We start from the raw sequence: 12706 nt of genomic DNA, 5'->3' as shown, positions 1-12706 counted from the left end.
AAAAAAATACGGTAACAGTCACATCTGCAAATACAGTCCCTTTCATTCTTGCTTGCAAGCTCAAGGAGCTATTTTGAGACAATACAAACATGCTTGTTTTCTAGAGTTCATTTCTGGTGAGAACATTCCTTCAGCTCTTGTCCAAAATTCCCAAGTGAGAGTAGAAGCTCTCCGAAAGCCTTGAACCAGCTCACTCATATACAGCACATGCATTAGAAGGAAATAATAACTCCACACACCTCTTTGAAAGACTTCTTTACCTCCACTAATGGATGCCAGTGAGCGATGGGCTTGCGTGGATATGCCAGCATCTCATTCCAGTGGTCTCTGCCCAGTCCTTCAGCACTGACCCCCACACGGCAAACACCAATAATCTCGTTGTGACCCACTCTGAAGAACAATAGGAAAGCAACGCAATTATCTCTCATGCAGACTGCACGTACACTGTCTAACGCAGACTTCTGACCCCATGTTATCGGAGTGCCATGAGGCACAGTACTAGTGAACGTGGGCTGTCCTGTCTGCATGACAGCAGTCAGAGCTCGTCTGCTACTGTCAGCACACGCACCCCCGGCACGGTGAGCCACTGCCGGTGCCGGGAGTAATTATAACAACAACTTCAAAATTATTTGAACTGTAGATCAGTCCAGATACAGAATCTGGAAGGATGGGTGATGTAGTGGTGTACAGCAAGAATAAGTACAAGTTCAGTGATGGATAATTCGTACACCAATCGCTGCTCAGAGTGAGACCATTCGCTATTCTAGATCGGGATGATGATTTGCAGGACAAGCAAAGAGCGTAGGGAACACAGTACTCACTCAAGAAAATGCCATAAAACAAAGGACCAGATTTACCATACTTACTATTCTAGCAGGTCATTTTCCATAACCATAAATAACAATGACACTTTAACAATAAATCACTAGAGACAGATTGACACGACAGAGCTGTGCAATCAAGGCCACGACACTAAGGAAAATGGCTACGGAGCAGGAAAATCTGCACCAAACAGGATGTTTTCCCCTTCAGCTTTCCAGAGCCTCCCACCTACCGATCGTAATCCATGACGGAGATAAGCAGACTGACTTGATCCATGTTCTCTGGGGGAATGTCAAAGATTATTGCTTCATTGTAAGTGGGATTAAGCGTGTTTTTCTTTATGGTGGTTTTCTTCTTCTTCAGTCTTCGCCCATCACAGAGCAAAGACACTTTGACGTATGGATCTGGAGAAGAAGAGATAGGAAAAGGCCTTCTGTTTATGGAGATTTATTTTCTTACCAGCACAATATAGAAACAGCATTATCAAAGGGTGGACTGCAAATTATCACGAGCCAAAGGCACTCCTTGAATGTACTTTTAGGAAAAGAGATGTCTGATTACCCACCGAACTCACCATTTCTTGTACTAGTGTGAGTGCTGACATGAGGTTCAGGCACTGGAGAACCAGTACTGCAGCCTTCTTTTGGAAAAAAAACTCAGCCGTTTCCATCAGTTTTTCTGTGATAAGGGTTTGCAAGTGTAAGAAGGCCCCATCTCAACCAAGAGGCCATATTCATCAGAAGATGGCAACGGGCACCGGGCACTTGGGCATTCTAGCTTGCGTTAACTGCATGGCCACAGACAACAAACACAGTGGTTTCTCTGAAGCAAACCGTAACTTTTTCAAAATTTGCCTAAGAGAGCAAAATGTAATGCAGCATTTTGACAATCCAAACAGGCACAGGGGGTTATTTTACAGGGATCCTTTCCTGCACTGCTTCCAAAACTGTCCAATTGCTAACATTGTGTAGCAGAGTTACAGTGAGTAGGGGAACTTTAAAACTCATTTTCCCAATGTCAGAGAGCAGCAGAAAGAAAAGGTATTAGGGCAGCGCTGCTTCACATGCTTTCCATGGCTGATCATGGCAGAATGCCCTCAAGTTACAAACAGCTTCTGTTTGCTGTAATGGCTGCTCAGGTGATTTCAATGCATTTTCAAGTAACAGTAAATGTGCAATGTGTTACTACAGGCAGGCTGAGTTGGCTTCATCTGAAGTCTCGGTTCTCAGACATTTCATATGGCATCAAGCTCCAGAAATGTTTTCTGAAAAAGCCATTTACTGTATTGTTACTGCCTTTTATACAAGTCACCAATGAAATTCAAATACTATGATGTTGAGCTCTGGCAAAGAAACTGCTTGTTACGTTGAAATCCAGAATACATGCATGCTGAATTTGCAAGCCAACTCTTTGGAACTGTGAATGCATACTGTCTTCAGGTGACTTTGATCCTAATGTTTGAGTACTGGCCATTGTACAGAGAGATGCACACTCACCAGGGATTTACCCAGGTGGCCCATGCTCCTTTCCTAATCTTGGGTGAAATCACTGATTCTGGCTGTAGGGGGTTATCTGATGGAGAACTCCCTACTCACATAAAACTGCTGGGGTCAGTACCTGTAACAGACCTGAAGCGTCCAACCCAAGAGATGCATCAGAGCTTTGACTCTGCAAACCCTCCCGTGGGGATGGGAAACCACTGGCAGTCTCCTTGAAGGGTATATTTAGGTATATAACCACCCTGCCTGGATTCACGCCCTTGGGAATGTGTTTAAAAGATAATTCTACTTCTAAAATTTTGTGCGTACTTAAAACATGGACAAAGCTTTGTCAGGTGTGTCAGTGACAACACAGCCTTGGCACCAAGAGACATATGCCCACTATCCACTGAGGCTGCCCTAAAGGAGGAGGAAGAAGTGTGGATGCAGTGGGGTCCTCCTCGGACACTGAGCACCTACCTGAGTAACCAGTGATATCCATAGCTTTGAGATTCCTGCATTTAATGACTGTTAAGGTGAGGCGACCTGCAGTTGGCAAATAACAAAGGGAAAACATGATCTCTCCCAGGTCCACGCTTTCCTTTAAGGAAACAGAGAACACATTATATTGCAAACATGCAAGAACCAGCTCGGTTGCCTCCACCCTCCACCACAATGCTTCGTGCAGGATTCGTGCAGCACCCACACTGAAACAGGCTTTTCTCTATCCTGTCATTTCCAGGTGAATGTGAATGACACTTTACTATACGGTGCTGCTGCAGAATTTATTCTCCAGTGTATCCCAACATTATTTGGCTAAAAATTAATATAGGGAACAGGAAAAAAAAGTGTGTCCAAATGCTACAGCTTCAAATCATAGTTAAGGATAATCTGCCACGGCCTCAGTATGTGCTTCCTATTGCAATGTTAGACCTAATGCACTCCTTGTTTCCTGCTCCACTGCTTACGCAGAAGTGAAGTGATGTCTAACACCAAATGAAGGCCATTAAGGAAATTTTATTAGTATCAAGTTGTGCTTGAATGTATGGTATATATCTTCTAGTGCCAAGTATGCGACATTAACATCTGCCGCCTCAAACGGAGAAATGCCAAACACAGAGTGAGATCACAGAGAGGTGAGACCTTAACATGCAGCGGTGCCATAATCCTCTGGTTGTGCACTGCAACAAATGCAATAAGTGACTTTCTACAACACGCACTGCCATGGTTCTGTAACGGAGGTTTACAGACGTCATCGGTGCCTAGCATTTCGGCAGAGAATGCAGATGGCTCCGAGGAACACGGTGATTTGCTCTGAAGTTGCGCTTGAATTACTAGGTAGTTACAGACCAGGGGCTCATAGCTTTAACACAGAAGAGAACCACGAAGGGCTCCATTTAGTACCAACTGAGCTTTTAGGCTGCGACATACTTACCATCATTTGGACCACTAACCTGTTTGAGATGCCTTCAAAAATCCAACACACACCGTATGAGGTACGTGTATAAATAGTGAATTAACCAGCAGATGGCACTCAGAAACATTTGGTAGTTTCTGGATTACGTAGAGGCAAATACAATTTACTCTTTAAGTGCCCCATAAAGCTACTTTTACACATAGGCCTTAGCACCTCTTGTACACGCAGCCGTACACTTCTTGTACACTTCCTACAAGCTCAATTCCACCATTGCCTTGCTCATGGCAATTCAGGACAAAAATTAAGCAAACCAAAAGTATTATTTAAACTAGAAAGCATTACCATCTGAAGTCAGCAGAAATATTTCCAAATACCTTCCAAAGATGGATTTAAAAAAAAAAAAAATCTTATTTTGTACATACAGATCCCACATCTGTAGATCAAACAACCCTTTTATTTTTGGAAACAGAGTGTTCATCACACAGTCACATCATTTCAATGTGATATAATGATCTGCTGAAAAGAAATTGTAGCTGTTAGTAGTAGAGTGATGCAACTAAGACAAGCAAATGCATTAAGCACTTAAAGCTTTGCTAAGTGTTAGGAGAATAGATCTTGCTGATGGATGAGATTTTTGCCAAATTATTTCCTTCTCATTCTCTGGTAAGGCAAAGATTAGATACTTATTCCACTTAGACGTGCCGAATACTAATGAACATTATGTAAATGTCTTGATTCTTGACAAGACTTCACTTGACTAGCAAATAAATTGAAAATCTTAAGCACAGAGCGTACAAAAGAAACAGTGACAGCCAAATGTCTCATGGACAGAGCAATATATGACTAGACTTGCAAGTATCTAAATAAACGTTGTTTCAGAAGGTGCTATTTGCTGGTAAATAAGAGTTTAATATTCTCACCCACTCAGAGTTCCCTCTCTGATCTCTTGCTCGCCTTAATGGCATCCTGAACAGCTTGCTTTGCCATGCTACCAGATGATCTCGAGGCACAGCCTCATTGTCAGTGACCAGTAATGAAATAGGTGAAAACATTTATTGAGTTATTATCCTTCTACCTTTAGTACCTCCTGATGTGTCGACTGGGAGCTAAATTTCTTGCCTTACAAAATATTACTAAAGGTACCTTATTAAAGTACTAGAATAATTTTCATCACACACAAAAAAGCTTTTAGAGTCCCTGCAGCTTCTAACTCTTGACTGAATTTCAGCTACGGCACCTTGAACATAACGGGTGCCCGAGTCAGGCTGCTGTCTTGGAGGTAGAACCACAATGAACACCACCACCACCGAGTGCCCCGAAACGTTCGGCAGTTTTACCTCTGGTGTCACCTGCACCCTGAGAGCTGTGCTGAGCTGCATTTCTTTCTGCCCGACTCCAACGCAGCCGATTTTCGGAGGACAGGAAGCTCAGAGTTTTACGAAGCCTCATTCATTTACAGTGTCTTAAAATGACCACTCAGAAATCATGTGCTCAAAATTACAATTTACTTTTTAAAACATAGCATTTCTCGTTACCTTTAGAGGTATTCTTCCTCTTTTAAGGCTAATTGCTTTACACAACAGGTGCCTGACTAAATAACTCTGTGCTGAGGAGGCACTTTGCACGGAGCGCCTGGAACCTGCTGCAAACACTGACACTGCATCAGAACTAGGCTTGAGGACTGGGATTGTACCCTTTCGCTTAAGTGTCTCCAGCTCCAGTCAGACACTGCACCTACCAGTCTTAGCTATAGACTTTAATGACAATAGAAAAGAATTTAAAATAAAAATTCTGAAATTATGATTAGAAATTATTGTTCTCTTCGCAAAGAAATGAGCACCTGAATCTCACTGTGTGCCAGCTGCACTGGATGCTGTATCTGCTGCACAGCACAACAGCAATTGGCATTCAGGCAACACACTGGGCTAGGTCTAATCTTCCACACATTCTTTCGTCTCTGTTGGTTTGGGAGGGACAAGAACAGGAAGCCTTGGACACAGATGTCAGAAGAGAGCAGACCTGTATGAGATTGTGAGAGCACCCTGTGGGCATCATCTCATCTTCTATTCCTCTCCTTGCACTGAGAGGACCTGTTCAGGGTATAAAACTAACATAAATTGTTTTTTGACTTCATTGTATTAGGTCAATGGATTTTTCTTTGCAACCATAAATACAGGAGAGTAAAACATGTCCTGTGGGTGCATTATTTTCTTGCAGGTTACAGACATTGGGACATTTCCAAAGTTCATATCTATACCTCTTAGGAAATAATGGAAGCTCTGAATCAACAACCTTTGCAGACTTGAAACCAAAAATGTTTCACTGATTCACAAGCTGTACAATCATTAATTAGATAGTTGAGTGCTAGATATTTGAATAGTTTATGTAATTGCTTAAGTGTGTTCCTATTGTCTTACCCACAGGATTGATCTAATGTATTGTCACCCAGGGCTTTCTTTGGGTATTATGAAAACTGTATTTACCCTTCTCATTTTTGATTAAACAGAAATGTCCTTGGGTGTGTTACAACTGCTGAGATGTACCAATATTGGCCCATTCCCAAAGAATGGCACAGAGAGAATGAGGGAATGGAGCCAAATGCGGCACTCAACGTTTCTGTGGAAGCTCTGCAAGGCTGATACACAATGTGTCTTGGGCATGATGTGCCCCCAGAGGGCTCTGCTCCTCTCACATCTTCTTTGGAGGCTTCTCCCTCAATAGCACTTCTGTTGGTGTCTCTCCACCTGTTTTTGTGCGGTTTTTTTCACATTAAATTAGTTTACTTAGTCAGCTAGGAAAACAGCCACTATTTCTTGCAGAACCATCCCAGCAAAACACAGAACATACACAGGCTAAAAACTGCATAACCTTTTCCTGCAGCTACATGTTCTATGTGGTTTTCCTCTTCTGCTCTCATGAGACCAAGTGTTAGTCCTTCCCAGTTTCCTTCTTCCTGCCCACAGGTCTTTTCCCTCCAAACTCTTCAGGCTTACCACACTCTTTGTATGCTGATCAGACAGCAAGGAAAGGGAAAATCCTTGCCACCACACAAGTGACTTCACCCCATGATTCAATCACAGCCAGCCTGGCAGAGCTGACTGCCACCTGAGTCTTCAGAGGCAGAGCAGATGCAAACGGGTAGATGCCTCCAAGAGGCATCCACACGTGTGATGCACCTTGCTCCTCTCCTAGCAACCCTTTGCCAAGCGCATGGATGTGCCTGATGCCTCTTTGCCAGCGTTTCTCCTTTCATCACCATCCATTAATCATAACAGATATGGCTCTGCACACACAGGTGCCACACACCATGCCACAGTACCACGCTGCAAACGTTCCCTGGGCAAGGACAACCCTCCAAAGCAGATACTCACCGTCGTTGCGTACTGAATGTCTTTCCAGATGGAAGTCTCCCGGGAAAGGTCTGAGGCCTCAAACAGGTTCTCCAAGATAACTTCTCCTATCATGTCGTGTCTGGAGAACCTGTCAAAGTCAAAGACGCTCAGGTGGAGCTTCCTGCTCACCAGCTCGTCATGGGGCACAGGGAAGTGGAAGGACTCATCAAAGGTGGGATTCAGAGTCTTCCTGTGGACTCGTGTCTGGAACTTGCGCTTTCTGTCGGGCAGGAGGTAGATCTTCACATAGGGATCTGAGCTGCCGCAGAAGTCTTTGGCCGGCAAGTCAAAAGCCCTGAGAATTCGGACAGTCAGCATCTCATTCTCATAGTCGTACTTGAGAGTGAAGTTAATTTTCCCACAGGTTTTTGCTGCCTCTTTTTTGGGGTCCTCAGAGTCGACAGATTTTTGCTTATAGAGTTCAGGCTTAATGCGACCGATGCTGGTCGGCTGCTCAGCCACAGCTGGTGGGTCCATGCCGTAGTCCATGCTGGATACATGCATTTGCCGAGGAAGGTGCCTTTTGAAGGAGATGTGCCTGCAAGAGGAAGACATGACAGCTGTATGGTTTTCCAAGGACATAGCTCTCCTTTTTCTTGCCTGGACTACTAATGCTAGGAAAGCAGGGAGAGCCCGAGGACGAGTGCAATAGGTGCTCCTGACCTCAGTACAGAAACCACATACATTATGGAAATGAACACTGAAGGGAACACCTCCGATGGCCAAAGGAACCGATCCAGCAGATTTCCTAACTTTCAGAGTATTTGCAGCAAGCCGCATTTTCTTCACCTTTTACACAAGTAACAGCCCACAGCTAAATATATGAGATCCAACAACTCCTTAACCAAGCCATAGGTAACCCAGTGCAAGACTCTTTCCCACCCTCAGTCCTTTCACTTCCAAGATACTGGCACTAAGTTTCCCTCAGGCAAAAAAAACCTTTTAAAGTGAGAGAACCACGGCCAGCTCAGAATATTAGGTTTTATTCTGGGTAGTGTTGCTTCCAAACTTCTCCAACAGACCCTCATCAGAAACCAACAGATAATTCTTTACAGGGAGGAATGCACAGCCTCATCTGGAAGCTGTCTCTTGCCTTGAGCTCCCCTTCAGCACAAGAGAACCTAAGCAAAGCATAAAAGCTTTCTGTGGACTCATGGCATTATTTTAGATTACCTGGTGTTTACAAGAGTAGTTTATGGATTTATTTAACCATACTAAGAACTTGCACAGCCAGAGCATTAGCTTTTGGTGATATGTGGTGCTCGGAGACCTCACATCTCAGCAGGTTCCTCAAAGTCATTTTGGCCTGGGCTAGGCTGGGCTGTAAGCCAGAGAACCCAAACTGCTGAGGTTGTTCCCCAGTGTCCCTGGGTCTGGCTGCCTGCCTGTGATTCATGCTGGGCTCTTTTGCTTGAGGAAGGTACAACCGAGTCCCACTTTGTTTATCCTAATTCAGACAGGCTGAGCTTTTACTTTCTCCTCCATTGGAAAGGTGCAATAAAAGCAGAATGAGCGTGTGCATGACAGAGAGGCAATCAACTGTCCAAAAAGCAGTGCAGTTAAATAAAAGAGTATGTGGCACAATTGCAGGTGGCACCATGTTGATTTTAACTCTAGCTTTTTCATACAGAAGGCTGTGATCGGTGCCTTATTAATTCTGCAATACTGCAGCCAATTTTCTGAGCAATGTCTGGTTTCACAGTTGCACTCTCGCACACATCGTGGGCACGGCCAACAAAGCAAGCAGAAGTGCTGGGGCACGGCCAGGACCCTGCAATCACCCTTTCCTGTCCCAGTTTCACAGCCTTCTGTGTCAAGGAAGAGGTACCGTATTTCTCAGTATTCTTGCCGAGACGGTGTCCCCAGGTTCATACAGCCTTATCCCGATTTACTGAGTGTGATGTTGCCATCTCTGCCCTGGCTGAGACAGAGATACGCACTGCACACAAGCACTGAGTGCAGTTAGTTCTGAGCTTGAGCAGAGTGATATGTCAATTCTGCTTATCTAATTGTTTCTGCTAGGAGCCACAACAAAAAGAGAAAGCAAAAAGGGCTAATTCTGTCTGACAGCATACCATCACCGATACTTCAGCCTGCCTCTCATGCTGGAACAAAATTAAAGTGGTCGAAGCATACTGATGACTTGACACAATGAGGTCAAGACACAGTAACAGGGCTTGAATGCTTGATTTTTTAAAAAGGGCCTACGCTAAGCCAGTCTTAACACATTAATTGGTTAATGAACAATCTTGGGGGCCTGGGCTAGATGACCTTAAAAGGTCCCTTTCAAGCCAAAGATTCTATGATTCTATGAATCTTTGGAAAGCAATCCAGCACGTAGTGGGGAGTGCTTTCTTTAGCCTCCCTGAAGGTATCTGAACCTCAGGCTCCATTAAACGCTTCTCCCATCCTGTCAGCTGCCCCAAGGCGCAGCATCCCTGCAGAGCACCGCGTCCCACTCACCTGGTGGAAGATGCAGGCTCCGTTGTTTGCCTCTGGATCCGTGTGCGCCGCATGATGTGGTCTTTCATGGACATCTGGACTTCTGCGGGGATGTCTGGAGATGTGTGGCTGATCTTCACTGCTGCCTCCAGGAAACTTATGGCACCCATGTCCTTGAGCTTGTCTGCCATGTTCTCCTTATTGCAGCCTGCCTCGCTCTGCAAGACGGCCAGGTTAGAAGAAATGGCCTTGTTTCTCCAGGGAACCCAGCACAGCTTCCAAAAGAGAAACAGAAAAACTGCCACCAGGGCCAGTCCGCACACAACAACTATCACTGCAAGGAGGCTGACGGAGAGCTCTAGAGTGGGAGAGAAGGCAACACCAACAGGGAGAGGGGAGGAAGAGGAAAGGAGAAAAAAAAAAGAAAAGAGAAGAAAAGAAAGATGGTGAGAACGCAGTAAGTAAAGGGCAGAAATGGTCCAAGCTGACTTATATCACGACTAACGGAGAGCTCATAGCAGGTTCTGCAACCAAGAGTCAAACCCGAGTGAGCATCCCCTGACAGATTAAGGACCGCTTCCTGCCCCAGACACGTCTGGGGAGAAATGGGTGTCTCCAGATGGCCGGAGCTATGAAGTTTTATATTGTGATGCTTAGACTGGCTATAAGATACTGTCCTGGTTTCGGCTAGGATAGAGTTAATTTTCTTCCTAGTAGCTGGTATAGTGCTGTGTTCTGGATTTAGTATGAGAATAACGTTGGTAACACACTGATGTTTTAGTTGTTGCTAAGTAGGGCTTATACTAAGTCAAGGACTTTTCAGCCGCTCATGCTCTGCCAGTGAGGGGGTGCATGGGAAGCTGGGACGTGGTCAGCCAGGACAGCTGACCCGGGCTGGCCAAAGGGATATTCCATACCATATAACGTCATGCTCGGTATATAAACTTGGGGGAGTTGGCGGAGAGGTGGTGACCACGGCTTGGGAACCAGCTGGGCATCGGTCAGCAGGTGGTGGGCAATTGTATTGTGCCTCACTTGGTTTGTATATTCTTTTACCAATATTATTATTAGTAGTAGCATTTTCTCTTCCCTTGCTGTCCTATTCAACTGTCTTTATCTCAACCTATGTGTTTTACCTTTTTTTTTTTGATTCTCCTCCCCATCCCAGGCGGGGGTGGGGGGCGGGGAGGAGTGAGCAAGCGGCTGCATGATGCTTAGTTGCTTTCTGGGGTTCAATCACGACAAATATCATCCTTGGTTTGTTTTGTGGCATTGGCAAACTGCTGAGTCTGAAATTGAGCAGAATTGCAGAACTGCATGATAGAAACAAGCTCCAGTGCTGTGCCGGCAGAAACTGCCTTTTTGCCTCATACCACAGATGTTCAGACACCACATTAAAAAAATCTATCATCTATCATGATCCTGGAAGCAGATTCTTGTTGTACTATCAACGCTCACATCTTGTCCAGATGTGCCCAGAGGGAATAAAAAGTAAATATCAGTACAAAAAAAAAAAAAAAAAATCACAAGCTGCTCATGCAGTGAAACTAAACATAGAAGGAGGCTATACAGAAAGTACTACACATTATTCCTTATTCTGAATAATGCAGAAGCTGTGTATGTTCTCTGACTCTCTGAGTCGCTTTTACCTCATACGCTATGTATTTCATCATTTCAATCTTTTTCTGGAGAGGAAAGAGCTTCCATACTTATGTCTGAAGAATCAGGAAAAAAGGAAGATATAGATACAGACATAGATACAAATGTAGATGTAGATGCGATCTAGGCTGTGAAATGATTCACAACACTTCAAAAAGAGAAAACATCAGCTATTTTCAGTTCACTTCATATAATGTATTAATTCCCACCCGGACCAAAATTCCAAGAGTTCAGAATCACAAAGAATACCCGTCCCTGAAGATGAAGAAAAGTTTTGCTCTGGACTTAAGTCTGCAGTGTCAGGACTATGGATGATTCAGTGGCAGATTGCTATGAGTTCACGGACAACTCCTTAATTGCCTGCGGTGTTATTTGTAGTGACCAGTAAAGCCATACTCTTTAAATTACCTAAGTGCAAGTCAAGACAGAAAGACACGCCAAAAAAAATTAAACACTCCAAAAGTTTATACAGAATAACCATTTCCTCTTACTCACCTCTATTTATGTGTATGCTTGGACTGTAAATGTTTTGCGTTGCCGCATGAAACAGACAGCAGATACTTAATTCACTACCTGAGACCCGAGCTGGTTAAGACTGACGTTCACGGCTGCAGATATGAGTATTTGAGTTTTGTCCGTCTGAGCTGACAGCACCTCTTTAGATCATGTCTAAATGTACTTAAGGCAAACACCTTCTCACCTCCATGAGCTCTAAGAAATGCTAGACTCACTCAAAAACTTTATTTAAAACAATCATCTCCCACAAAATCCGTCCTTACCAGGCAGTCTGGCTCTCAGAAGATAAACTGGGAAACTCACATCTCTGCTTCATCATAGCTACTGTATAAATGTGATCCCTGATACATGCTTTACCTTAAATAGAACCTGTAAGAAGACCTTCTGTTTCCTTTAGTCGTACAGTTTAGTTTTGTACAGACATTTAATGTTGTTTAAGGCTGAGAAAATCTATGAAATATGAGGAAAGATTAAATTTATATACTTTCAAAATAGCTGAATTTAAAAATTATTTTAAAAAAAGGAAAACCAAAACCAAACAAACAAAACCACAAAAAAAAACCCCAACCGCCATTGATGAAGCATAACTGCAGAGTATTCTGGAACCCTTTCATATCATCAAACTTTGCTAACATGCTATCTGGGAATACCACAGCTACTATATATTTAGGATTTTCACAGCAGTTCTTATAAGTGAAAACTCAGGGAAGCATCAGACACAAAATGCAACATCTACACGGGAACAAGGAAGTTCTGCTGAACACCTAGGAAACCATCTGTTGTTTCAACTATCCCAGAGGAAATGCACTGGTTTTCCACAAAGCTACCTAGCTTAGCAAAGCTGCCTGACTCGAAAGGAAGGGCTGGAAGTTGCCAGCAGGTGCAGATGGAAAGAATAAATGCCATCCAGAAGTTTTTGCGACTTTTCCTCTCCCTCACCAGCCTCCTGTACAGGTCAGACTGCACCATTTATTCTCTGC

At 43.9% G+C, this 12706-nt stretch overlaps 1 protein-coding gene across 1 annotated transcript; it reads right to left on the bottom strand.

Moving 5' to 3' along the window:
* Positions 1-239: 239 nt before the first annotated feature.
* On the bottom strand, positions 240-11496 carry SYT6 (synaptotagmin VI; the record flags this gene model as incomplete). The annotated part of the gene is made up of 6 exons (XM_010289832.1): positions 11460-11496; positions 9573-9909; positions 7089-7647; positions 2781-2901; positions 1055-1226; positions 240-390 (listed from the first exon to the last, which is right to left on the bottom strand). Coding segments are annotated over exons 2-6 (1173 nt in total), but the record flags the coding sequence as incomplete, so codon positions are not given.
* Positions 11497-12706: the final 1210 nt, after the last annotated feature.

This window comes from Phaethon lepturus, unplaced genomic scaffold (assembly GCF_000687285.1).
Source record: "Phaethon lepturus isolate BGI_N335 unplaced genomic scaffold, ASM68728v1 scaffold13330, whole genome shotgun sequence".
In the NCBI taxonomy this organism is placed as follows: Eukaryota; Metazoa; Chordata; class Aves; order Phaethontiformes; family Phaethontidae; genus Phaethon; species Phaethon lepturus.
Note: the sequence above shows the minus strand (reverse complement) of the source record. Positions and strands in the feature narration are given on the sequence as shown.